This window comes from Megalops cyprinoides, chromosome 2, assembly GCF_013368585.1.
Source record: "Megalops cyprinoides isolate fMegCyp1 chromosome 2, fMegCyp1.pri, whole genome shotgun sequence".
NCBI lineage: Eukaryota > Metazoa > Chordata > Actinopteri > Elopiformes > Megalopidae > Megalops > Megalops cyprinoides.
In genome coordinates, this window is record NC_050584.1 from 42,145,224 (window position 1) to 42,169,152 (window position 23,929).

The 23,929-nt window shown below is 41.1% G+C and overlaps 2 protein-coding genes across 5 annotated transcripts in view; both read left to right on the forward strand.

Annotated features, from left to right (window-relative positions):
* The first annotated feature begins 7,963 nt into the window (after positions 1-7,963).
* Positions 7,964-11,834, forward strand: LOC118772906 (phospholipid hydroperoxide glutathione peroxidase-like). Its single transcript, XM_036521565.1, has 7 exons — positions 7,964-8,113; positions 8,594-8,688; positions 8,977-9,121; positions 9,454-9,605; positions 9,913-9,937; positions 10,527-10,586; positions 11,468-11,834. The coding sequence occupies exons 1-7, from the start codon at positions 8,063-8,065 to the stop codon at positions 11,498-11,500; spliced, it is 561 nt and encodes a 186-aa protein (XP_036377458.1). The 5' UTR covers positions 7,964-8,062; the 3' UTR covers positions 11,501-11,834.
* A 3,062-nt stretch (positions 11,835-14,896) lies between these two features.
* Positions 14,897-23,929, forward strand: part of LOC118772452 (phosphatidylinositol 4-phosphate 5-kinase type-1 gamma-like) — a 42,029-nt gene continuing 32,996 nt past the window's right edge. For all 4 annotated transcript variants that reach the window (XM_036520799.1, XM_036520800.1, XM_036520797.1 and 1 more), the window contains exon 1: positions 14,897-15,276. In XM_036520799.1, the coding sequence (XP_036376692.1) occupies positions 15,144-15,276 (133 nt within the window). In that variant the 5' untranslated portion in view covers positions 14,897-15,143. The remainder of the gene's footprint in view (positions 15,277-23,929) is intronic.

The window sequence follows — 23,929 nt, forward strand, 5'->3', positions numbered from 1 at the left end:
GGAAAAACACTGAATTGTCAGAGATACATTAGTGATGTTCGAAATGACGAGATGCATTGTTAAAGTGGTGCACTATGAACTTCCAAAGGACTAAAATTCTTGATTTCTTTGCACAACCACTAGAGGGCTTTTCCTCACCTCTAAAGATGTGATGGCCGCACACGTTCAGGTGAAAATGGTATCTCCCTCTCCTAGTGTGGAGAGCCTGTGCTTTAAGGGTTTCTTTCACATATGAAGAATGTCAGATGTTCCCCTGCATTTATTCATCTCATTTTGTCATTGTATATACTCTCTCTGTTTAGTCACTTGCTAGTTCATGGGTTATTGGTCATCATTTGTATTGCTCTCACCTTCATGAAAAACGTGTTTGGCTGAATATACAAATTGAATGAATTCAGAATTGGATGAATTGGAGAATTTTGTGTTTTTTTTGGTTTGTTTTTTTATTTGTAGTTGTGTGCATTTCCTCTGACTGCTTTGCTGTTCTGCAGTGGGATCAGCCCCCTGGACTCACACTGTTATCGCATGGAATGTTTTGGATACCGAGGAGTTCTGCAGATTTGTTTGAAGTTGTGAAAGTGAAAGGCTTAAGCAGTTGTTTTGTGTTTTAACGATAAATATGAAGCACTTGGTATTTCATGGTTATAAAAGGCACCATGTGCACTGTGCCTCAGAATGGTGAAATATTTTTATTCTGTTCTTGCCGTGGAAGATGTCTTTAAAAAGGATCCTGCCAAATATTTTCAGTTTTATATCAAATGATTCTTTGTTTGCTGTATTAATATTGTTTAAGTTATACTTTACATGGAGAAAAATGTCTGCTGTGTCTATATAATAAAACTGAGGAAACTGTAGCTTTTTACATGGCATTTTGTTTCACTGACAGAATTGTGAAACAGCATTCTGTTTGTTTATTACTATTAAGTGGATATGCAGGTATTGATCAAGTTCAAAAAACCTACAAACAATGGACAAAGGGTTTAACCAGTTGCAAAATAACAGTGTAAACTGACCTATGATCCAAACACCTGATACAGCAAATTACCAGGAAGCAATAAACTGTGAGAGCACTGTCACATAAAAAACAGACAAAAACCACCCTGAAGAGAAGCATGTGTAGCATACTGGGGGTGAAAAGTGCCTGGTTTTATTAAGGAATTGGAACTGAAAGAGCCTTAGTGAAACATTTTAGTGGCCTGGGTGACTGTAGAGGGGATTAAGACAAATGCAAAGTGTTTGGTTTGTCATATAAAGGCTACTGACATCTACACCAGTCTGTGTTAAAACCTTCTACCTGTAGAGCCTGCATGTTTGCATAGTCTCACATGGTATTTCCATAACTGACATCCCATTTAAAAATAAGGTTATTTCACTGCATTCCTGATTCAGACTATGGCTTTCTTTAGGAGAACAAAGGTAAGTGGAGATTTTGTTTTTCCACATGTGTAGCATTCATACATATACACGATGATATATCATTATGTAAACCATTTAGACACTAAATAAATAGACACTAAACATATTGTCATATTACACAGGGCTTCCGCTTTTCCTGGTGTGTTTCAAAACAGATGAATTGTCAAAGGCAGATAATCAGCTGAACAGTGTTCTTGGTATGGTGGGTAGTGCTTGCATTGTGTAAACATCATGAGGAACAAATACAATGACCAATGATATTAATTTGAGCAAAGTTTTACAGAGGTTTCTTTTAGACTCAGGTGCAGACTCAGTGAAACTGAACCTCATCTCCTTGAAAGAGTTTTAGTTGTTAGTAATACTTTTAACTAGCATTAGGAGGCTGTTTTCAGTGCAATATTAAAATTTAATAACATTATAATGTTGCGAATAAGTTTTGATAAATTTTCCTCAACTGGGGAGGCAGAAACAAAGTTTTAACATCACTCATACAAGGGCAGAGAAAATAATGGAAATGGCAACTGAAAAAGGGCTTCTGGTATTTTCGAGTAATTAAATTGTAATTTAAATCTAGTCTACATGTGCCATTCATATTAAAGTCAATACTAGTTGCCAATATGCTTCTCCTATAATAGTCAAATAGTTGCCCAAACTGCATATGCATATGCTTCAGTCACAGAATTGGCAAAATTATTTAATGTGTCAAGGGAACAGTGTCAAAAATCATTCCAAGATACACAAAACAACAGCCTCAAAAATTACCACAGAACTAAATGTACACCTCTGTGATCCAGTCTCAACAAAAACTATGAGCTTCACAAAACTGATATTTATGGTAGGGCTGCCACTTGGAAACCCCTTGTAACCAAGGCCAATGCACAGCAACACATAGCACAAAACATGAACTTCTGAGTAGCGGAGAAAGTAATATTGTCTGATAAGTTGTCTTTTATTTTTTCCCTATATTTGGGTGGGTTTGTGTTTTGAGAAAGCCAAACTAAGCCCTCAATCCATGTATCCTGTTCCCAATTGTTAAACATAGTGGTCGATTTGCCATGGGGAGTCACTGACTCTGATTATTACTCTGCGAGGTAGAACATTTTAGGCAACCATGTGCACTGTATGGTGCAAACATTGTCTCTCCAAGATGTTGCCACGGTCTAAAACAATAATGCCCCCACGCTGCTAAACCGTTTCAAGAGTAGTTTGATGAACACCAGGATGAGGTCAAACACTTTCCATGGTCTCCCAAATCACCAAATGAATGGTCCAGTATCTCTCTAGAAACCATTAAAAACTTGGATAGCAGCATTCCAAGAAGGGTTGAAGCTGTTCTGAAGGCATAGGGTGCAACTCCTTGGAACTTAACCATTCATATAGTGTTTGGGGTTTCCACTATATTGTCTTCCCCCCCGTAGACTGCTTAGAATAAGTCGCTAGAATAAGTAAAATGTTGTTTTAAATACCAGAGAATGCAGCATCCTGGAGACTAGCTTGAAAAACCAGGTTCTTCTATCAAAAATGGGAAACCTAATACAGCCATCAATTGGTACTAATTTCTATTCATGCATGGGTATTTGTTTGGGTAATCAGCCACCTAGTTCATGGCATTTGTTAACATTACATGTACAAGGGCTGTGTGTGACCTTTATATGCTTTTATCTAGGAAGCCTATTCTGTTAACTACTAGCACTATTTGTTAGCTAAAATCAAGGTGGTGTAGAGAAGGAAAGGATATGCAGCTCATTCTTTTTCTCACAATATCATCACAGCATAGGTCTTACCGTCTGTCTTCCAAGTTTCTTGAAATGTACGTGAGAGATATTTTATTAGTGGTATTGAGCTCTAAGTTATTTAAGTTACAGGTGAGACAGTAAGGAGAAAATCTGTAAATTATCATTTTGTGAGATGGCCATCATTTTTCATTGATCCTTGTTTTTCCATTGACTGATTCCATTGATCCAGTGACTGACAGTCACTGAGGGATATATCTGTAATCTCTGCCCCCTCCTCATAGCCTGCCAGAGTCTGTTTCTGCATGGGTACACTACCATTGTACAGACTCTTTTTCCCCTGAACCTTGAGTCTCTTGTCCCCTTTGGGGTGGAGATTGTGTTACAGGAACCATCTCTGGAAAAGGTGTATCCTCAGCAAGCCTAAAGGAACCACTAAGGCTGCCAAACAACCTCTGGACCTCTAGGGATTCCACTCATGCTCCCTCCTGGAACCATGCAAAGATGAAGAGCATGCTCTTGGCCCTTTGTGGCATGACATATGCCTTCATGCTCGAATAAAAATGATTAGCTCAACGAGCTAGTTCTCTTGAGTAGTAGTCATTTTGCTCTTCTCCATGTTAATCAATGAGGACTACGATGGAGGACATGAATCCTTACTTGATGTAAATCTGCAACTTCTTGTAAAGGAGCACAGATAAGACAATTTTCCAAATTACAGATTAGATTTTAACCCTTCAAAACAGCCCAGATGCATCCAGCCAGAGAGAGTTCGAAAGGGAGTCTATGAAGCTCCATGAAGGTGAAACAGATACTGTCTGGATAACTGAGATGCACAAATACACTCAGTGACCACTTTAGCAGGTATACCTGTACACATGCTCGTTGATGCAAATATCTAATCAGCCAATCATCTGGCAGCAGCTCAATGCATAAAATCACAAAGACATAGTCAAGAGGTTCAGCTGCTGTTCAGACCAAACATCAGAATGGAAAATCTGATCTAAGTGACTTTGACTATGGATGATTGTTGGTGCCTGATGGTTTGAGTATCTCAGAAACTGCTGGTCTCCTGGGATTTTCACGCCCAACAGTCTCTAGAGTGTATAGAGAATAGTGCGAAAAACAAAAAACACAGTTGGAAAAACCTTGCCGATATGCAAAATTTGACATAAACAACGTGAATCTATGGATCCATCCTGCCTTGTGTCAATGGTTCAGGCTTGAGGTGGTGGTGTAATGGTGTGGGGAACATTTTCTTGGCACACATTAGGCACCTTAATACCAATTGAGCATCGTTTAAATGCCACAGCCTACCTGAGTATTGTTGCTGACCATCCCTTTATGTCCACGGTCTACCCATCTTCTAATGGCTACTTCCAGCAGGATAACGCGCCATGCCACAAAGCTCACGTCATCTCAAACTGGTTCCAGGAACATGACAATGAGTTCAGTGTACATTTACATTTACATTTATTTATTTATTTAGCAGAGTGTACTCCAATGGCCTCCACAGTCACCAGATCTCAATCCAATAGAGCACCTTTGGGATGTGGTGGAACGGGAAATTTGCAGCATGAATGTGCAGCCGACAAATCTGCAGCAACTGCGTGATGTTATTGTTTCAGCATGGAGCAGAATCTCTAAGGAATGTTTCCAGCACCTTGTTGAATCCATGCCACAAAGAATTCAGGCAGTTCTGGGGGCAAAGGGGGGTGTGACGGAGTGCCGTCACTATGGTTGAGTATGTGCTCTGACTGGCTCTTTGGCGTCACGGTCAAAGTCACATGGTTGGTACCCTGTAGACCCGGGTTCAAGGCCGGGTGGGGTGACTGCTCTCGCCCTTCGCTACAGGGGGTCCTACCCAGTATTAGATAGGTGTACCTAATAAAGTGGTCATTGAGTGTATGTGCTGTTGAGGTCCAAAGATGTGAAACACTACTCAGCTTGCATGGTCTCCTAGATATGCTTTCAGTAAATGGCAGTGTTTTTTAGTCCATCAAGTAATGTAATGCAATGCCTTTTTGGTAGATATAATAAAGACCAATTCTGGTTTATTTCTTAAAAAATTAAAATTGAAATTGATCTGCATTAATGGAATCATGGTTGTCTATCAAAGGCATGGTTTAAAAGTTGAAAGAAATATGCACAGAAATATAGAGTTATTTTAGGAGTTTCAAAAATTCAGTGTTGTCTTGGCAGACCTACTGTCAGTACTTTGCCCCCCTAGCTGTTGTTTTGTTGTTTCTCCCTGTCAGTGTCATCCATGTGCTTTTGTTTACAGTTCCCATGTTTTCCGGCCCTGCCCTGCTCTCCGCCCTCTCCCTGCCCACCTGATTTCCTGATCACCTCCACCTGCCTGCCTGCCTGCCCACCTGCATCCCATCTCCTCATCAGCCCAGCCCTATATATTCCCTGCTTGTCTCTGTCTTGTTGCCAGTTTGTCTCAGTTCCCCCCCTCCCCTCCCCTCCCCTCCCCTCCCCTCCCCTCCCCTCCCCTCTCCTCTCTGTTACGTACCTGCCTTATTTTCTCATTGTGTTGATCCTGTTCTGACTTTGTCCCTGCCTTGGTTGCCTGTTATGCCTACCTGCCCGGTTTGACCCAGCCTGCTCCTGTTTGTTCTGCCTCGGACTGCTTTCCTGGTTTTTTGACCCTGCCTTTACTGCCACCATGAGCTTGCCCTGTGATTTGAATAAAGCAGCTTGGAACTTGAATTTGCCTGGTCTGCATTTGAGTCTGCACCTGTGCCCTGACACCTACTACACTTACTACATAAACCAATACAGATTGTTGCTAATAGTCAGTTACTGAAACAGGCAATGCTTGGCCCATATAACAGCTAAATAAATAACCTGTTTAAGTGCAGTTAAATATAGAGCTAGCTTTTAAGCACACAAAACTAAACTTATACTTTTTGTGCTCTATGTACTGCAACCTTTTGTTGCACATACTACTCTTAATTCTCCATAACATTTTGGGTTATTCTTTGTAAATTTAATTTTTGACCCTATGTTCATATGTTCATATTCTTTAATTGGTTACTCTGTTTGCCTTGGGGAACCACAAACCATGAAAATTTCCAAAGATAAAGACCTGTGTAGAGTCAATGTTTGCATGGATGGTAGCCAACAAGCACCAACAAAGTAGTTGAACTATAAAGTCCAACACTGCCAGACGTTCAAAGTCATCAGAGGAGGGCCCTTGCGTAAGAGGTGTAACTACAGTTCTAAACACAGGGCTTAAAGTAGGCTGGAGCAGAATGAAGAAGCAGTTGTGAGTTAAGAAGAGAAAAAGATAAATGTTGTATCAATTTCCATCAGGGACCTCTTCTTCGGGGCATTTTTTGTGTAGTATTAGAATATCTCTGGCCAAAAAATTATGCAGGTTAAAGTACTGCATGCTGAAATATGTCAGAATATTTACACATAATTCAACCACCGAAAAACTGATCTTTTTAAACCTGTATTTTGTCAATTTTTTGTTTTATGTAATCAGTTTTCCACGTCATTTTGCCAAATAGTTTATCATTTTATAGCCAAGCTGAACTAGACTAGGTGGAAAGACTATGTTAATTGTTTATGGCAATTTTCAAGGGGTAGATATAAGGGTTAACAAGTAAAACCATATGGACTGTACCTGTGTATTAATGATACAATATACTTTGTATCATCATGTAGTTTTGTGTTATGCAATTGCTCCAACATTAATAAACAGCTTAGCTTGTATTAGTTCCGTATCTCATCATGTCTCATCAAAGCCCTCCTATTTTTAGCAGTGCATTTTGGTTGACCTCAGATGGATGTAATACAACCTAGCCTAAATCACGACCCCCTGCTGCTCTTGTTTACCAGGGTTTTAGTATGATCAAGTCCTGTGTAGAGGGCGTGTAATGAGTAATCCACTGTAAACAGAAGACTCTCTCAGTGTTGAAACAGCAGGACTGTTCAAATTTAAAATCAAATTGTAGATTATAAATATGGATATAAATATGGATTTTCTGGCCAATTTAGGCCTAGTACCAAGAACACATGGATTTTTAGAACCAAAGCCCTTAAATATGTGATTGAAGGGGGAATTGTGGGAATTAAAATTGCAATTTATTTTGACTACTCTGGTTTGGGAAACCTGAGAGTGGAGTTTTACACACTGTCAGCTTATGAATGTAAACATTAACATTAATAGGTTGTATTTGGATTTCTCCCTGTTAAAGTAACATAGGAGAAACATTTTTCAAAACATACAGTCACAAAATGTCAGCTTGGTACAGATAGGTTCGAGGACGAAGCTGAATGTAACATTTTCCTGTGTCTATGAAGAGGTCTATGTTGAACTCACTTTGTACCTTCAGGTAGGAAATAATCCTCACACAAAACTGGTAAACAAATCCCTGTAAATTCCTAATGTACAACATTCTAAAAAGGTTTACCACTATGTTCCTGCATTTCCCCCCGATAGAATTAGTGTAATACAATTGTGTAATGGCTTCAGAGGTCATTTTGAAGTAGCCGAAACTAATTGTATTACCAAAGAATGGATCCAGTAATTACAGCCAAGGCATTTTTGCCTTGTCATCGATTGCCATAGTTTTATGACACTGTTACCTTTGCCACAAACAAATCATTCTGTATTATTGCTTGCGATAGCAGTGTCTTTGCTCGTTATAACAACTGCTGAAAGTATTTAGATTCTTTGTTTTCTGCAAGTCAGCATAAAACCTAACCAATCAGATTAAATGTCTGATGTGCCTTATTAATGATTAACTCAGAGGCTTATGTATAGGGCAATCAGAGCTTGTTCAAATGGCTGAAAAAGCTTATCAATTAGAGGATTGTTAAGCAGCCAGAGCTCTCATACAGACACTGGGAACAGAATCCCAGGCACTTGCTGCCAGTGAATCTTGCTGGAGGCAGTAATGCGTTTCCTGGGGTCCTCTGTGCTCCTCTCCCTGCTGCTGCAGAGTGTGGTAAGGCATATAATTTGTTAAGCCCAAGGAGAAGATTTGTGTTATAATGGCAGTCAGAACTTTGATTAGTTTCATCTGTCGGAATGACTTGATTTTTCTAAATTTCACATTCCAAATTTTGCTGACGCTGAAATTGTTGATTGGACAGGGTCTTTAAATATTGTTAAAATAACAAAATCCATATAGCATTGAAATTTTGTTATGTGTTGTAATACTGCAATTTAACTTGTATGCTCAACAGATGAGTAAATATCAATAGGGCAGCTCAATGCTCCCTGGACACAATGCTGTTTTCAGTTAGCATGTCAAACATCAGGCAATTGTGATGGAACAACGGCCACTTTTCCTCTCTTGCTGAGACGGCATACGTGCATTACCCAAGTAGAATTGTGTATGTATGTTTGTGTGTGTGTATGTGTGTGTGTGTGTGTGTGTGCGTATGTGTGTATGGGACTGATCTCACATTCCCTCTTTCCATAGTCAGCACAGGGGGAGGAGTGGAGGACAGCACAGTCCATTTATGAGTTCTCAGCCAAGGACATCGATGGCAATGAGGTCTCACTGGAAAAGTACAGGTGAGCAGGTTCAATTGGGATCTTCTCACAGTGTGTTGGATCACTGTGAACGCGTATGGTGCCCAAAGGTTGTATAGGACCATCTGTAGCATGAAGTTTCACTCACTAAGTTGTATTCAACAGTCACATAGAACTAATCTTTTAAATGCCCCTGGTTGCTGATAATGGAGTTGAAAAGTTCAATCCGCTGACAATAATGTTATGTCACTGACTGGTTTTGTCTATGAGATACATGTTTACCAATGCAGTCCCTTTAAATTGTGCACATGTGTTTTTTTGTGTGTGCAGGGGCCATGTTTGTATCATCACCAATGTAGCCTCCAAATGAGGCAAGACTCCAGTAAACTATACTCAGTTTGCTCAGTTGCACGCCAAGTATGCTGAGAGAGGTTTACGTATCCTGGCTTTCCCATCCAACCAGTTCGCCAAACAGGTATGAGCTCAGAATCGAATAATGAAAATACTGATAAAACCCACAACATAAAGGCCTTCATTCTCAAATTTATCTTGAATTATCTCGACTTAGATATGTGAAAATATAGCCATGCACATGTGTGTGAGCAGGTTTTGGGTGAATATAGACTCAGTTCAGACGATAGTGACTTCAGTTCAGTAGAGTCTGAATGGCAAAAAACCTTGTCGATAAGAAACACCTCTACATTTCAATTGCATCTTGAGATTAAGATGAAGTTGGTGTTTTGAACAGCTGGAAAACCCAGCCTTTGCCAATAGAGAAGACTGATCAGATAACGTCTGTCTGTTTAGGAACCGGGCACAGAAGCACAGATCAAGCAGTTCGCCAAGTCCTATAACGCAGAGTTCGACCTCTTCAGTAAGATCGATGTGAATGGGGCAAACGCACACCCTTTGTGGAAGTGGCTGAAGGAGCAGCCCAATGGCAGAGGGACCTTTGGGAAGTGAGTGGAGGCCACTGATGGTCTAAGATGTCTTTTACAGGCAGAATTAGAGACAGATGGAGCAGGGGAAAGCCTGTGTCTCTGAACACCCTCTCTCCCAAGTTTACAAGATCTGGATCTTTTCACATCATTTCCCAATGAACTTCATTATTATTGTGTGTGTAGGATGCTCACAATTACCTGATTTGGCAAAAAAACACAATTTTATTGAACCTGGTAAAATGTGAAAGTGGGTGTGGAACCATTAATCATTTGTACTTGGTTATAATGCAATTGCTGATGGTATACTTTTTTTTCTCCCTCTTAGCTATATCAAGTGGAATTTCACCAAGGTAAGTGTAAATCATGTTACATACATTTGAAAATTCAGATCAATATGGACAGTGTACTGTGTATGGCTGAATTGGAGTTAACACAGTATTTCCTACATTCAAGAGCTTCTCAAGACCTTGCCTTATATATCCATATGTTATGCTACCTGCCTATTAAGCTGACGTCTTTAATTAGCTGAGACCGTACTGTCCAGCAATGCCTTTTTATTTCTGATGTTTTATTTTCAATTCAATTCCCACATCACTCGTGTTTATACGGAGAAAACAACTTCTGATTCTACATCTTGAACTGAATTCCTTTGGTACCATTGCACTAGTAACAGAGAAATCAGTTTGAATCTGTAACCACATGCAGAAGAATGGAGTAAACCACTTGAGCAGAACAGCAGCAATATGTTGTTCATTTCTAATAGTGACTGTTGAGATCAGTTACATAGGCCTGTTCCAAACCCGTGTTTACACAATAAATATGATTCAGCCATATTAAGATACATATCCCAGAGGCATGCTTAGAAGTATTATTTTGAGGAGTGTCCATAATGCAGGTGTGTTGACAATTCCTTACATTTTTGTCTATTTTGTTTTTTAGTTTCTGATAGACAAAGAGGGAAAGGTTGTGAAAAGATATTCACCAATGGAGGATCCCATTGTAAGTAAAGTATAATCTAAAATACTGACCACAAAAGGAAAGGTCTAACGTTTTATTGTGACAACCTGTAATTTTACCTCAGAGGTGTGACATTACTGACGGCCTTATACACAATCGACACCTTTCATGTGGATGGAGTCCCTGGCTGGAGCGTTGTTAATGTGCAGCCCTGTTCCACAGACTTGCTGTGCAGGAGGTTTATATCAGATGGGGAAGGAGGTACAGAGGGCCATCTGTCCTTGGTTGCCCAGCTGTGGAGAGATAGTTGGGCGACACTCAGGGAGGGGGACGTGCCCTGCCTCTGAGAGCTGGTGCCAATCCTCAGCCAATTGCTAAAACAATACAGGCTTTGTTTCTCTGATGTGTACTAACACGTCCAAAACATCTCATTGAGCTGAAGCTGGCACTTATGGTATTTTTATGAAAGGAGATTCAACAGTGAATAGGAGTGTCAGCTGATTCCCTCTGTACAAAAACACTGTGGAGTTGGAGAAATGAGAGGCCTCCTAAATGCTGACAGGAAATGCAAGCTTACCAAAACCAAATGGGTCTCCAGTCAAATTCCGTTCATTCCGATTTACATACTTGGTGCATAATCAAATTGGTTATAGAGACATTTTTGCATGGCTGAAATAACATCTTATATAATGGAATTAGATTTCTACGGAAGTTTACTGGACTTCACATGAGGTATTTTGGTGATTTATTGGACCAATCCTGTTGTGCAAAAACTGGATTTTGCCCATTATTTATGAAAATAAACACAGTATGTGTGTTTACTGAGATGTGCATGCTGTCCTAATGCTACAGCCTCTCAAGGAAGCTTGACTGTTCACCTCCTAGGAATCACACCAAAAGCAACAATCTTTTTCTTACAACAGGAAATAGAAAAGGATCTTCTCAACTACCTGTAATCCATCAAAAAATGACTGAACCTTCCTTTGATTCATGATTGGCCCACTCCCACATCTGCCTTCCCATCCTCTCCTGTGGCCTGCTGGGAGCTGGTGTGTCCATTACCCAGACCAGTGACGGCCTGTCTACAAACCCGCTTGGCGGACCGGACAGGCCTGATGATTCCGGCGTGCAACCCCCCTGGGAGGTCATCCTGCACCCAGCCACACCACCTGAGAGGAACCTTACAACCATCAAGGCTTCATCAGTAATGCATCCTATTACCAACCATATGTATGGTAGAAAACATGTCAGACGAATTATGTGAAACAATAAACTCATCAAGCCATTGTGCCAGTTGTCAGAAGTGATTTTTGTGGCCTTTATGAATCTATGTTACATTTTACAGCGTATAGCGGGAGCTCTGCACCAAATAATAATTTACAGTCGTAGTTCTCGATAGAACTACGTTTCATTCTGTGTTTCAGGCTCCCTTGTTGATCATGGACTTAAATTGGAATGTCAGTGGCGATTTTGGCCCTGGAGTCATGGCCTCACACTACTGGTATACTTTGAGTAAGGCACATAACCACACTCAAATTAGTAAAAATCCAGCAGATTGATGGGGTATGGAATTAGATGCAAATTTGCACAACTAAGTTCACTTTAATATTTCATTAACATGAAAAAGTCACCCATTGACAAGGTTTCCTGCATGAAATATTTACTGATAATGCCTCAGATAGTGCTGTCTGGGCTTTTTCAGATTCATTAACTGATTTATCTATAACATAACAAGACCCTGTTTTTTATTCCTATCATGATTTTCTAAAAAAATTAAGCAATCTCGTTGAAATTATCTTGGGAATTATCAACACTAAATTTAATATATGTATAGCATCCTATTCATGGAAAGGTGTTTGTCTAAGAAATAATTCAACATTCAGTATTTGCATGTTGTATAAGTGCTTTTGGCATGTGGATGTAAGATCATTAATACATTTCACAACATTATACCATGTATTATTTGGCATACTTTCTCCCATCGAGACTGAGTACCGAGGACAGAGGAGTAACTTTTAACTTTTTAATTTTGAATACCTTTACTCCAGAAAGCATATCATTAACACCACTGCTTCACAATTAAGTTTTCACAAGTTTCGGCTTCTGGTCAGTCCACGCTGTTATACAAATTAACGAAATCATGTTGTAAGAGAGAATAAATTAAACACTTAACAGCACCATGAACGTAAATTCAGACATTAAATTCGAAAAGAATACAATGAAAATGCTCTTCTAGCGCCCCCTACTGTCTAGATTGGACGGATTGTCTTGCAAAAGCATGCATGTGCCTCTAACAAGTTAAGTACTGTATGCACCATTCAAAGATCTCTACTTTGTGGTTGTATATGTGACACAAGCATGAAATTCAAGACGATCAAGGGATATGGAATTGAATTTAAAACAAATGTGGATTTGATTGTATCACAACCACTAATCTATGTAATCTGCAGTAACTTCCAACACACCACTACAATTGAGGGCGAGGTCAGCTGCAGATGGCATTTTGATGTTTGTTTACTGAGCCTAATCAGTGAACTGTTATGTTGAGTTTAAGAACTCATTACAGACCAGTTTTAGTACACATTTACAGAATATTACATATGCTGTGCAGTCCAAACTACATGTTGCAGGTAGCAAAAAAGTGCTGGTGACTGTATGGGCAATGCTACATTTAGAGACATGTGAAAAATAGTTTGACTATGACTGAATGACTGAATGCTTTTAAAATGAATGTAAAAATCATATTTAGAAAAATAGATTACAGTAAGTAAATGTAAACAGCATTGTTGCATTTATCATATTGTGTGTCTGGGTGTGTTCTTGAGGCTAAAGATATGACCAGCACAAATTGCAGTCTATTCCCATTCAATGCACCAAATGTGAGTTTAATGTATAGTGGGTTTATGAGGTGTATGTATAATAGCAATAAATAGTACTTCAAACACAGTTATTAACAATAAATTTACAACCAATTTTGCACCCGATCAGAAGATGCTATGAGATGTTATTCAAATGTTCTGTCCTGCCACAATATGAAGCATAGCTATGCATAGCTAGAATCAAGAGATATGACAATGTGTATACAGCCATACAGTTTATAAACCAAGAATGACGAAAAACAGTTGAATGTTATGGACACTGGAAAAATATTTGTGGTTTAAGACCATGGGTGACTAAATGTATTTCATACAAACATATACAGAAAGAAAATCTGGAGGAGACAAAAGAACAATGTAATATGACGTAAGATATCTTGGTCTTGAAATCTAGTGAAATAAAGCCTTGAAAAAAGTTACGTTTTTTGTATGAGCAGTAGAATGTTGTGCTGTACATAAATCAGCTGGCCTGAACTATACAAAACATTTCATTTGAGGAGTCTTTGAGTCTCCCGACGACAACATATTAATTATTCAAGGACTGAGGTCTAACTCGTGAAGTACCAATTGAAATGATGACAGTCTATTTCCTTCATTTGTTTAGCTTGTTTTACTTCATTTGTATTAAAATCTAAATATGTTTTCTGTTCTCAGATGCATCCTGCCCACCTCACCCCTGTCACAGCATAGTTTTCAGAGCCGATGTGCTTTCCCCAGCCTGCTCTCCTCATCTCTGTCATGTTATTTGGCTCAGTCAACTATTTTCCTCTCTCTTCCTGCTTCCTGGCACCGGGGAGCTAACGTCAGGACTTTTTGAGGGGCTTGTCAACCATAGCCTGAAACCCGAGCAGTTTGATGCTGGGGTTACAAATGGGGTCTCCAGTGTGGAGCTGTCACTGTGCCAAAGACACCAGATATTCAGGGCAAAGATTGGCTTTCAAGACAAAAAGGGAACAAATCAATATGTAAGGGTATATTCCCCTGGCAGCTCCCATAGTGTGGTGAATGAGAGCTGTTTTAATTAAAAACCCTTGCCTCCAAAGGGGCTGAACTGTCTGATTATACATAAGGAAGGTCATATACCATAGCTGTATATACACCCGGACATTTTGTTCAAAAGCTTAAAAGAGACTAACGTGTGGCTTTATCGTACCCTGCTGGGATGAAGAAAAATCAGGCTAATTCTCGTATGAATAACCATATTTGTTATGGTAGTAGGGGATTGTACTTAGGTCATGACAAATAATGCTATTATTCATGTTTAACACTAACATTATCTTCCACTGCATAATGGTTGCGCATTATTTCACATATCTTTAGAAACTGGATCTTTTAAATTCTTCTAGAATAAATATAGACTGATGAATTAGGCAATGTACTTTTGCAATACGTCATTTTACATAGATGACGTAGAAGAGTTAGCTTTGCCTACCCAGGAAAGTGTGACGTACAGCCCATGGAGAGCTCTGGTGAAGAATGAGTCGGAAAGAGAAACAAGACAGCAGCATCAAGCAAAGACGGTACCGTGTGCGGGCGCTGACGCTGCACCGATGAAAAGACACACACAACTGAGGATTGCACGACTGGTTTTATTTTAAATTGGTCAATGTCTGGTTTAGTTAATGATATAGGTCGAACGCCGCGTTTCCCCTTAATCAGTATTTGCACGGTTGCAGTGGGTTTTTCATTTGGAAGATTCGACCTGCTTGTTTTTGGATTCTGAATGGAAGCTGCAGCAGAGGGAGCGGCGAGCCTGTCCGTGGCCGTGGAAGGCAGTCCGTTAACCGGTGCTGTAGCGTCTGACGAGGCGGAGACTGTCATCGGTGTCAGCTACGGCATGGACGCTGGAGATATAGGTAAATAGCAAAACGTTTTGCTTGATTTTCGTTTAAAATACATACAGATAATGGCTAGCTACGGCTCGACACTGTAGCTAAACAGCTAACTTAGCTGAATTGGCTGAGTGACGTTGTACCTTGCTAGCTTTATTAGCTAGGTAGCCAGTTAGCTGCGCAAGGTTGTCCAGTGGCTGGATGGTGCCCTATCTAGCTATGTTCATTTGAGCTTTCAAATGCGGATTGTCAAACCAGGCGCTGTGGCAAGACAGGTTTGGTTAAAATAGGCAGTTAGCAATCTAGTAAGCTAATTGACTAATGCACCTGGGTATGTTAGCTAGGTAGCCTCAGCTAGCTTTGAAAAATATTATGGTATCCCAGCTAACGTTAGCTTGCCGTTAAAGTGTTCTTCTTAAAGTGTTCGTCTTAGCTAGTCAATGTGATGCATTCCTGGAATCCCTGGAAAAAGGAAAAGACCACCTTAGCAAATGTTAGTTTGCGAGACCGTTACCCGGTGCTGTATCGTCCAATATGACGGACACTGTCATCAGTGTAAGCTGCGGAATGGACGCGTTTTCGCTTACTAAATTGCTCATTTGTGTAGCTAATTTGCACTATCTGGGTAGCTGACACTGCTTCCCAAATGACACCATTAAACAACCAAAATTGCTGGCTTTCTAGGTACTAAATTTGTGGATCTAGCAGTTGGTCAATAATGTGTTAGGTATTATGCGGGTTGGTTGAATATGATCTAACGTTAATTAGTTAGCTAATAAGGTAGCCAGCCGTTTATGAAACCTTCTGTCCAGCGCTGTGGCGAGCGTGACAACAGCATCAGAAACTAGTTAGGTGGCAGTTCTGTGTTTTTTTTTTTCTTTTTGAAAAAGTTATTTTCTTGTAAATCTAAACCCAGTTCGCGTCCTTGATGGTAATCACTTACTAATGACATGTCACCTTCAGTAAGGTCATTTGTCTGTATTTTGCTGGGATAAACGTGTGCTGTAACGTTATTCACATTATACTCCACTGCAATTTTGTGTATTTGCTTTTCTATTCAGTTTTATTTGTTAGAATTCTGGGAGTCAGTCAAAGGTGAACGTGGTTTTTTGAGTGCGTTGGATGGGATGTGACAGGGAAGTGCTGCACGATTTGCATAAGACAATCGAAGTGTGAACTTAAAATTCTCTGTGAGCAGCAACGAAATAGCCATTTATTCCTTAAAATCAGGTGTCAGTGTATTGATTCGGATACTGCACACTTTGCTGGTGAAATATCAAGCCACAGTTCGGGCCATAGCATCCGTGTGTACCAAACGGAGTCTGTCTCCATTCTCAAACAACACGGACATCTGTGAGATTCCTTTTTCGGTGTTCCAGCAGGAAACAGATCTTTCCCTTCCCCTCCAGTCTCATGCTGTTTACTAAGCCCAACTGCACTGCATCCGGGGCTAATCCTGTTTTCCGCTGCGGCTCCCTGCTCTTATAGCCCATTTGCCCCTCCAGTAAGTTGTCACACATTTGATCAGTGAGCTGCAGGCAGTGCAGTTTGAGCATACCCACTGTGAACTATAGGCCAAGAACAGGATACCGCCTAGCCACAGACTAACCTTGCGAGTGACCCTCCAGGACAGAGTTTTTCATCTGTACATTAGCTCGACAAATGGAGGAAGACTGAGCTTGTAAAGGATGATTTGTTATGTATATGTAGACTTGTGTCTGATCGATGCAGCTTGCTCGCTTGTACTGGAAAAAAAAATGAAGGTAGCTTGTATACTTTTTAAAATGTTCATTCATTAGGCCTCACTTACATCTAGTTTGAGCGCCTACATCACATGCCTGATAGGCGTACGTACTGTGTTCTTGATCCATGTGGCTTAAGACCTGTGTGACCATATGCTTTTTTGTTATTGCTGTTTACTGCTGCTGTTTATAGCTACTAATCCCATCAGTGGCCATTCATATTTGTTTCCAAGCATTGCATCAGTGATTCATACGGTAATGAACAGCAAAAATGATGCTATGAAAGGAGATAATTCCACACCAAGGAATGAATAAGTGATTGCAGTGAATCACAGTATCCCTTCATGTTGTATAAAAGGGCATGGACCATCTGTTATGTTTCTTCATCCTGGTGTTTTTCTGCAATGAGCATCTGAGTGCCAAATCCAAATCTCTTCATCCAACAGCTTCATCAGAGCCAGTTAATTAAACTGTGCTAGTGTGTGGCTTAGCTTAGGATGGTGCTAATGCAGAGATTCTGGAACCATAATGAGCAGTGTGAATGGACATACTTCAGACAAACCTTTAATATTGGCTTGAAAGGAAGAAAATTGAATCATGCCTAAAAGTTGTACCTAGAAATTGTTAATATTTTTCAAAAGATTTAAACGGAACACAGTTTTGCCCAAAAATGTCTTGGCAATGCAAAAAATAATCAGGGAATCCATAACCAAGAAAGCATATATTAGCCTTACTCTCTGACCTTCGTGTGGAGTAATGTTAACTGTTCCTCTGTTTTGTGTGTGAATGAGCATTGTACATGGAGGTGTTGGTCCTTCATGCTACTTGTGTCATCATCTCCTGGCAAGTTGAGGCTGTGATATTTCATCAAAACAGCAGCTTGTGAGAACAAAGCTGACTTTGCGGAGACAAGACGGTAACAAATTTGTGTGAGAAAGAGTCCAGCTGCACCACATCTGTGGGGCTGTGAGAATACAGTTGGGCTAGGCTAGCTGTGGGCTGCTCTGTGGAGTTGTGAGAATGCTAGGGCTAGGATAGGTCTGGGATGCCTTGTGGAGTGGAGGAGAAGTATCCCATGTGTTCTTGAACGTGCCTGTGTGTCCTGCTTTAGAGTAGATGTAGAAGAGGTTGGGCCTGGAGGGGTGCCAGCATCATGGGCAGTGGTGTGGGTTTGGGGAGGAGAGCCAGGAAGGAAACATACCCATGTCTAAAGGAGTCAGAGATCAGGTAGTCTTTTTGTATTCTGTTCCAGGTAGTGATGTGCATTTTTAATGATTTGACATTTGAATGCTCTATGGCTCCCAAGATGAAGCATTCAGACAATCAACCCCCCCCCCCCAAGCTCTGTGTGAAATAGCAGCTCTTTCTGTGATAATAATGATTCTGTAAAGAGGTCTGCATTTATTCTTCATGTCAGGAATGGAAATTAGACAGGGTCCATAGTCTCTCCTTCAAGAATACGGATGAAAAAGATAACTAATGAAAAGAAAACTCTTGATTTTATTTCTTGTAATGTTTCTCAACAAAATGTCCAGTACAGGTAATTGATCTCATTTTCAAATATTTATGATTTTGATGATTTTGAAGTCAGTAAGGTCAGAAAGGCTAGAGCGTTTGAGCGCAGAACCACAGCATGTTAAAATGACTGGTGTGAAGCGCCCCGTAGATTGCTGTGTTTTCTATATTCTGTATTTCTGTCTGGATGAACATATAAAGCAATGTCACAGCATCCTTGAAGAGGGTGAAGCCACATGAGCTGGCATGCTAGGAGACTGGCATAATTCAGCGCACCTTCCCATAGATCCTAGTTGCTCTAAACTGCGCTTGTCCATGGACCAAAATCCTCTGTGGAGGCTGAAAGCCCATCGAGTACATGGGTGTTAGATTTTTTTTTTTTCTCAGGGGGCAGGGATAGGGGGAGGAATGGAAGTTAATGTTTTTGAAGGTGGCATTTTTGAATAAATTTTTCATTATCAGTTTCTACAGTTCTGTTCTCTACTTCTGCAAAGATAGAATGGTGATTTTCATATTTTGCAAGGCATGACACTCACCAGGCAGAGGTGAAATAAATTCTTTTGAACCTTTCTTTCTGAAAAGCTTTCAGTTCTTCGCTTATGAAAAGCTCTTTAAATCTGAATCAGCCCTGTAAATTAATGCTTGCTGTGTGAAGTAGCCTTTTAAGTGCTTTCTTTTGCTTGCATAATGAAAGATGATGAACTGCAAATTAAATGGAAGATATTTCAATTGTTACAGGTGAAGTTCATGTAGAAAAAAACAACTTAATCACATTGCCAATAACAACTTAGGTTAAGTTGTTTTTGTTATCTGAAGCCACATCAGGTATCTTGCACCACCAGTCCCTCTCAGTGTTTTCACATTGTTGCTTGTTTAAGCAGGGGGTCTCGGTACTTTCACTCGCACATATAAGAAGAGAGAGTAAGTGTTGTTTCCTCTCTGGGTGCTGAGCTTCCGATTCTGAGGTTCCTCTACTGTTCCTGATAAGCTGGGTGTGTCGGGTGATGGGTGCTGTGCTACCGGACACTTACACTTACAGACTCATTTAAGTGCTGTGGACATCAGAGTTTAGATGTGTTGTTTTGTGTGGAGGCAGCAGTGTTGAGACATTAGGAGACTGTGGACCAAATACCTTACAGCTCTCTCACTTCCCCTTTCAAAGTGAGGTTAGCATGAACGGCCAGTGTTTGGAGGACTGTAATTTAATTTGGATAATGATAGTGTGCTGCCACCATTAAAAGATTTCTGACCTGCTCTTAGCATCATTCGGTGTTATTTTTTATTTAAGGTACTTAGAGGTATATCAGGATGTTTTAAAGTGCAGGTTTGTTTCTTCAGCATGAAATGAAGTAACCTAATTTTGAATAAACTGACGTGAAATGAAACTTAATTTGAATAATATTTGTCTGGTCAACACATCAGTATGTGACAGTATCTGTCTTCCCAGGGATGTGAAATATAGTCTACAGTTAATTGATTACCCTGCACCTTTAGAATGCTTTAATAATACGGAATTATGAAGAGGAAAGTCTTTATCTGCTCCCTCTGTCATTTCTCCCTGTCCAGGATTTGAAATGACTTGCTAACAGGTGGGACAGGTTGCAAGGACTGGAGTATGAATGCAGATAGATCAATCAAGGGATGTGTTGAAGAAAAGGTTTATCTGTTGTTCCAAAAAATGACTGGCTTACAGGACCTAGACACCCAAAAAGATGCAGTACTGAGTCTCGGCCCTGCAGAGAGTAAATCAAAAACATTTGAACTCTAACCTCTTGTTAGCCTCACTCTACCTTCTATGACGTCCTACCCCAAAGCAGCAGAAAGTAAGACAAAAATAATAATCCTGGCATATTTGTCACATACAAAAATATTTTAAGTGTAGTATAAACACAGAAGTAAGTGAAGATGCAGTACAGATGCTTTGAAGAAACACCAAGTACTTCAAGTACATGTACGAAAGAAGGATGGACATCCTGTATAAGGACGCTACGGACAGAACTCCTTCTCTTCTTGATCTGCCTCATCTGAAATTTCACTTGCGTTTTGAGTCAAGCGTTCAGCCACCAGAGCATATATTTAACTGCTGTTAATTTACATAGTCAAGCATGTACGAATGTGGGAACCATGGTATGACTTTCACCAGGAGCCCAACCGCAATATGAGTCACGGGTTCATTTTGATAAGACCATATTTGTAAGTGTGCTTGGCTGTATAAGCAAGAAGCCTTTAGTGCTGCCTTTCCAGCCGTGAGCATTTTTCAGTTTACCACATTCCCATACCGCGCTTGCAAGCGTGCGCATAAGAAGCCATGTTGTTAAAAATGTGTCAGTGTAAACCAGGTTGCTGTTGCAGTCAAACGCGCATGCAGCATGAAAGTGCGCGATAGAGTGTCATCGGAGAGTACTGATCACCACCACCACCTTGTCATTTTGCTGGGTTTTCTCACTCAAGCAGGAGCTTTGACTGTCCCCTCTCCGTCGTAAGTCCCCCGTAACGATTCATAGTCCCCTGTCACACAGGCTGAATTCAGTCGCTTATCTCTTCCCCCGTGCCCGTAAGTCCAGGTCCCTGTACTTAAGCTGGGATTTCACATCCGCAGCTATCGCTCTGCCCACCGATCCAGGGCTCCATCCCTCCTTTCTCTCTAATGCAAACCCCAGCCTCAGCAGCCTTTCTCCCCATATCTCCCTCTCTCTCTCTCTCTGTCTCTCTCTCTCTCTCACTCGCTTTCTCTCTGCCGTGGATGAGTGCGGCTGAAAGTGCTGAGGGCAGCACAATGCACTGTGGCCTCTAATGGGGAATTGATCCATCTGTCTCTCTCGCTCACAGTGACCGACACGGGACATCATTGAGGATGCCAGACCTTTTTTTTTTGTTGTTTTTTTTTCCCCTCCCATTGGCCAAACCATAAAATTAGTGGGAAATTGGAGTCATTTGTTATTATAATTGTCTCATTCTGATGCCGTGCGTGCTTATTTATCCTGTCCGCAGTGCTGCGTTTGAGTAAAAGTCTGTCTTTTTGACCCTGTCAGGTGGAATAAATGAATTAGGAATAGTGGTTGCTTCTGTGTGCAAGGAGATAACCAAGGGTTAGTGAAGAGGACTGCAGCAGATGTGGCTTTTAATGGTGCTAGTGAATGCTGTCCAGAAGTGGCTGGGGCTACAGGGAGGAAACGTGTCAACAGCTTTATGAGCTCAGGGTGCAGCAACATGAGGGAAAGCTGCAGCCGCCAAGCCACCGCTACTGAAATAGACCGCACTCGGCCAACTGCATCACGGGATGATTCAGTCACTTCCACCAGTAAGACTGCAGAACATGCCTCGCGCGTAGTGAAACATGTCCTGGACATTCTCTTTGTTTGTAGAGTGGCTCCTAGGTCCTGCGTAAAGGAATCTGACCTTCCTTGTTGGTCTGTAAATATTTACAGTACTTTGGGAGGTTTGTGTACTGTACTCACAGTGTGGGGTTAGTTAAGAGCTGGGTTCTTTAAGGCTGCGCTCACAGATGTGGTCAGCAGGGCCGTTTCCCTCCTTCCTCCACTGCAGTAAGATCAGAACGCCTCGAGGGCTCTCCCCCTGTGAGGGTCGTGTGTCTGTGAGCTGCTGTCTCTGCACAGATTGGTGTCTTCGCCACGCAGTCTGATAACAAAGAAATATCAAACAGTACAGGGGGAAATTGCTTGCCTGTGGATCTTCCTCTTGTTTTGCTGTTTGTTAAACATGCTTGTTTATGCACGAAGTAGACTAACAACCTTTTGAATCAGCATGTGAAACAAACAAAAGGTGGTGCTTTCCTGTTTGCGGCGGAGGTGCAACATGAAAGCAGTGTACAGCCCAGTGGGAAAGTCACTTGCAACAGAATTGTTGTGTGTGTGTGTGTGTGTGTGTATGTGTGTGTTTTTGTGCTCTAATCAGCACGTTTGTAGAGTTTATATTGGTCTTTCATCTTGTTCTTGCATGTTAATACATTTTTTTGTAATTCAAAAAGCATGGCACCTCAGCATTCCTTTAAACTTTTCTCTAGGGTCTATATTACACATTGATATGCTTTAAACACGGGGAAAATAATGTTTTTCCGTAATGCTCATTAGAACGATGAGAAGAAATGATTCACTGATCCTCAGTGTTAATAATGCAGGGAGGATGCTGGATGTGTGGTTGCAGCTTCAGCGGCCGTAGAGTCTGCCCGTGTACTGCTGCGCAAATCCAAAGGCTGAGACGGTTAATGAGCGTGTCACCGAGAGCGCGGCGTGATGGCAGGCCGCAGCAGCACGCCAGAGGGACGCCTGCCCGCCTGCGAATTGCGAGCGTATGCACAGCTGCAGACAGTCTGCTACTGAGCGGGAGAGAGGTCCGGCTCAGCGCTAATCGCCCTCTAATTAGGGCAGAATTCAGAGATTACAAACCCTCGGTGGGTAATTTTGAAAATGTGAGGTCCATCTCCCAGCTGCTGCCTGTATTGTAAAGCTGTGCTTTTCACTGTTCTCGGCGCTGGGAACAAATTGGGGGTGGGGGTGGTTGAGGGGGGTGAGGGGGTTTAATGGCAAGAAAGCCAATTTCTACAGACACATTGACTCACATTTTTAGCAGAGCAGAGTAATTCCGTGTCCTGATGGCTGCGTGAACTAGTGCTCGTCGTCTGTGAAACCTTTTTGTGTTATTGATTAAATTGTGAGTAAGATTAGAAACCCTCTCTCTTAGGCTCTCATTGCAGTTCATTGTGATGCATAAGCTGTTTCTGTTCGTCATTTATTCTTCCCCCTCTTCCTTTATGAAGTGTCCCTGTGTTGCTTTGAAAAAAAATGAGATTGCATATCTCCGCCAATCAGTTTCAGCTGGGTCTTGTTCAGTAACTGAATTAGCTGCAATAATATACCCTCCCCCCTTCCGCTAAGCATAGCCAGATTTGATTTTTGGAATATAATTCTCTTAAATTTGTCTTGGTAAGCTCTCCTGCACACTTCGTTAAATTCAAAAAGGAACTAGCATGTGTCAGGCGGTTGCTCTGAGATAAATGCCTGGCACTAAAGGTGAACTTTGCCTTATTGAAGTGAGGTGGACTTTTGACGCAGGAAGGATAAAGCACCTTACCTTATTCAGTCAGCAAGGCTTTAGTGCATTTGCCTGTGAGCATCGTCACTGCTGTGAATAGAGATAGAAGGTCACATGTCCATCTCCCTCAGCTCCCAGCACTAGGACATTCAGTGCTCTGTGCAGCACAGCATGCTGTTGACTTCTGTGGTTTCCATAGTTATTTCTATTAGAAGTTGTACTTTCCTCTTTAATACTCTGTGTTCGGGCCGCAGTCTTCCAGCAGGGCTCCGCAGTCTTGTTCCTGTCTTTTCTGCTCCGTTACATGGTCTTGACATCTGTTTTTGCACGCGGTTTTGAAATGTGTCACAGTAAAACCTGGATTGATG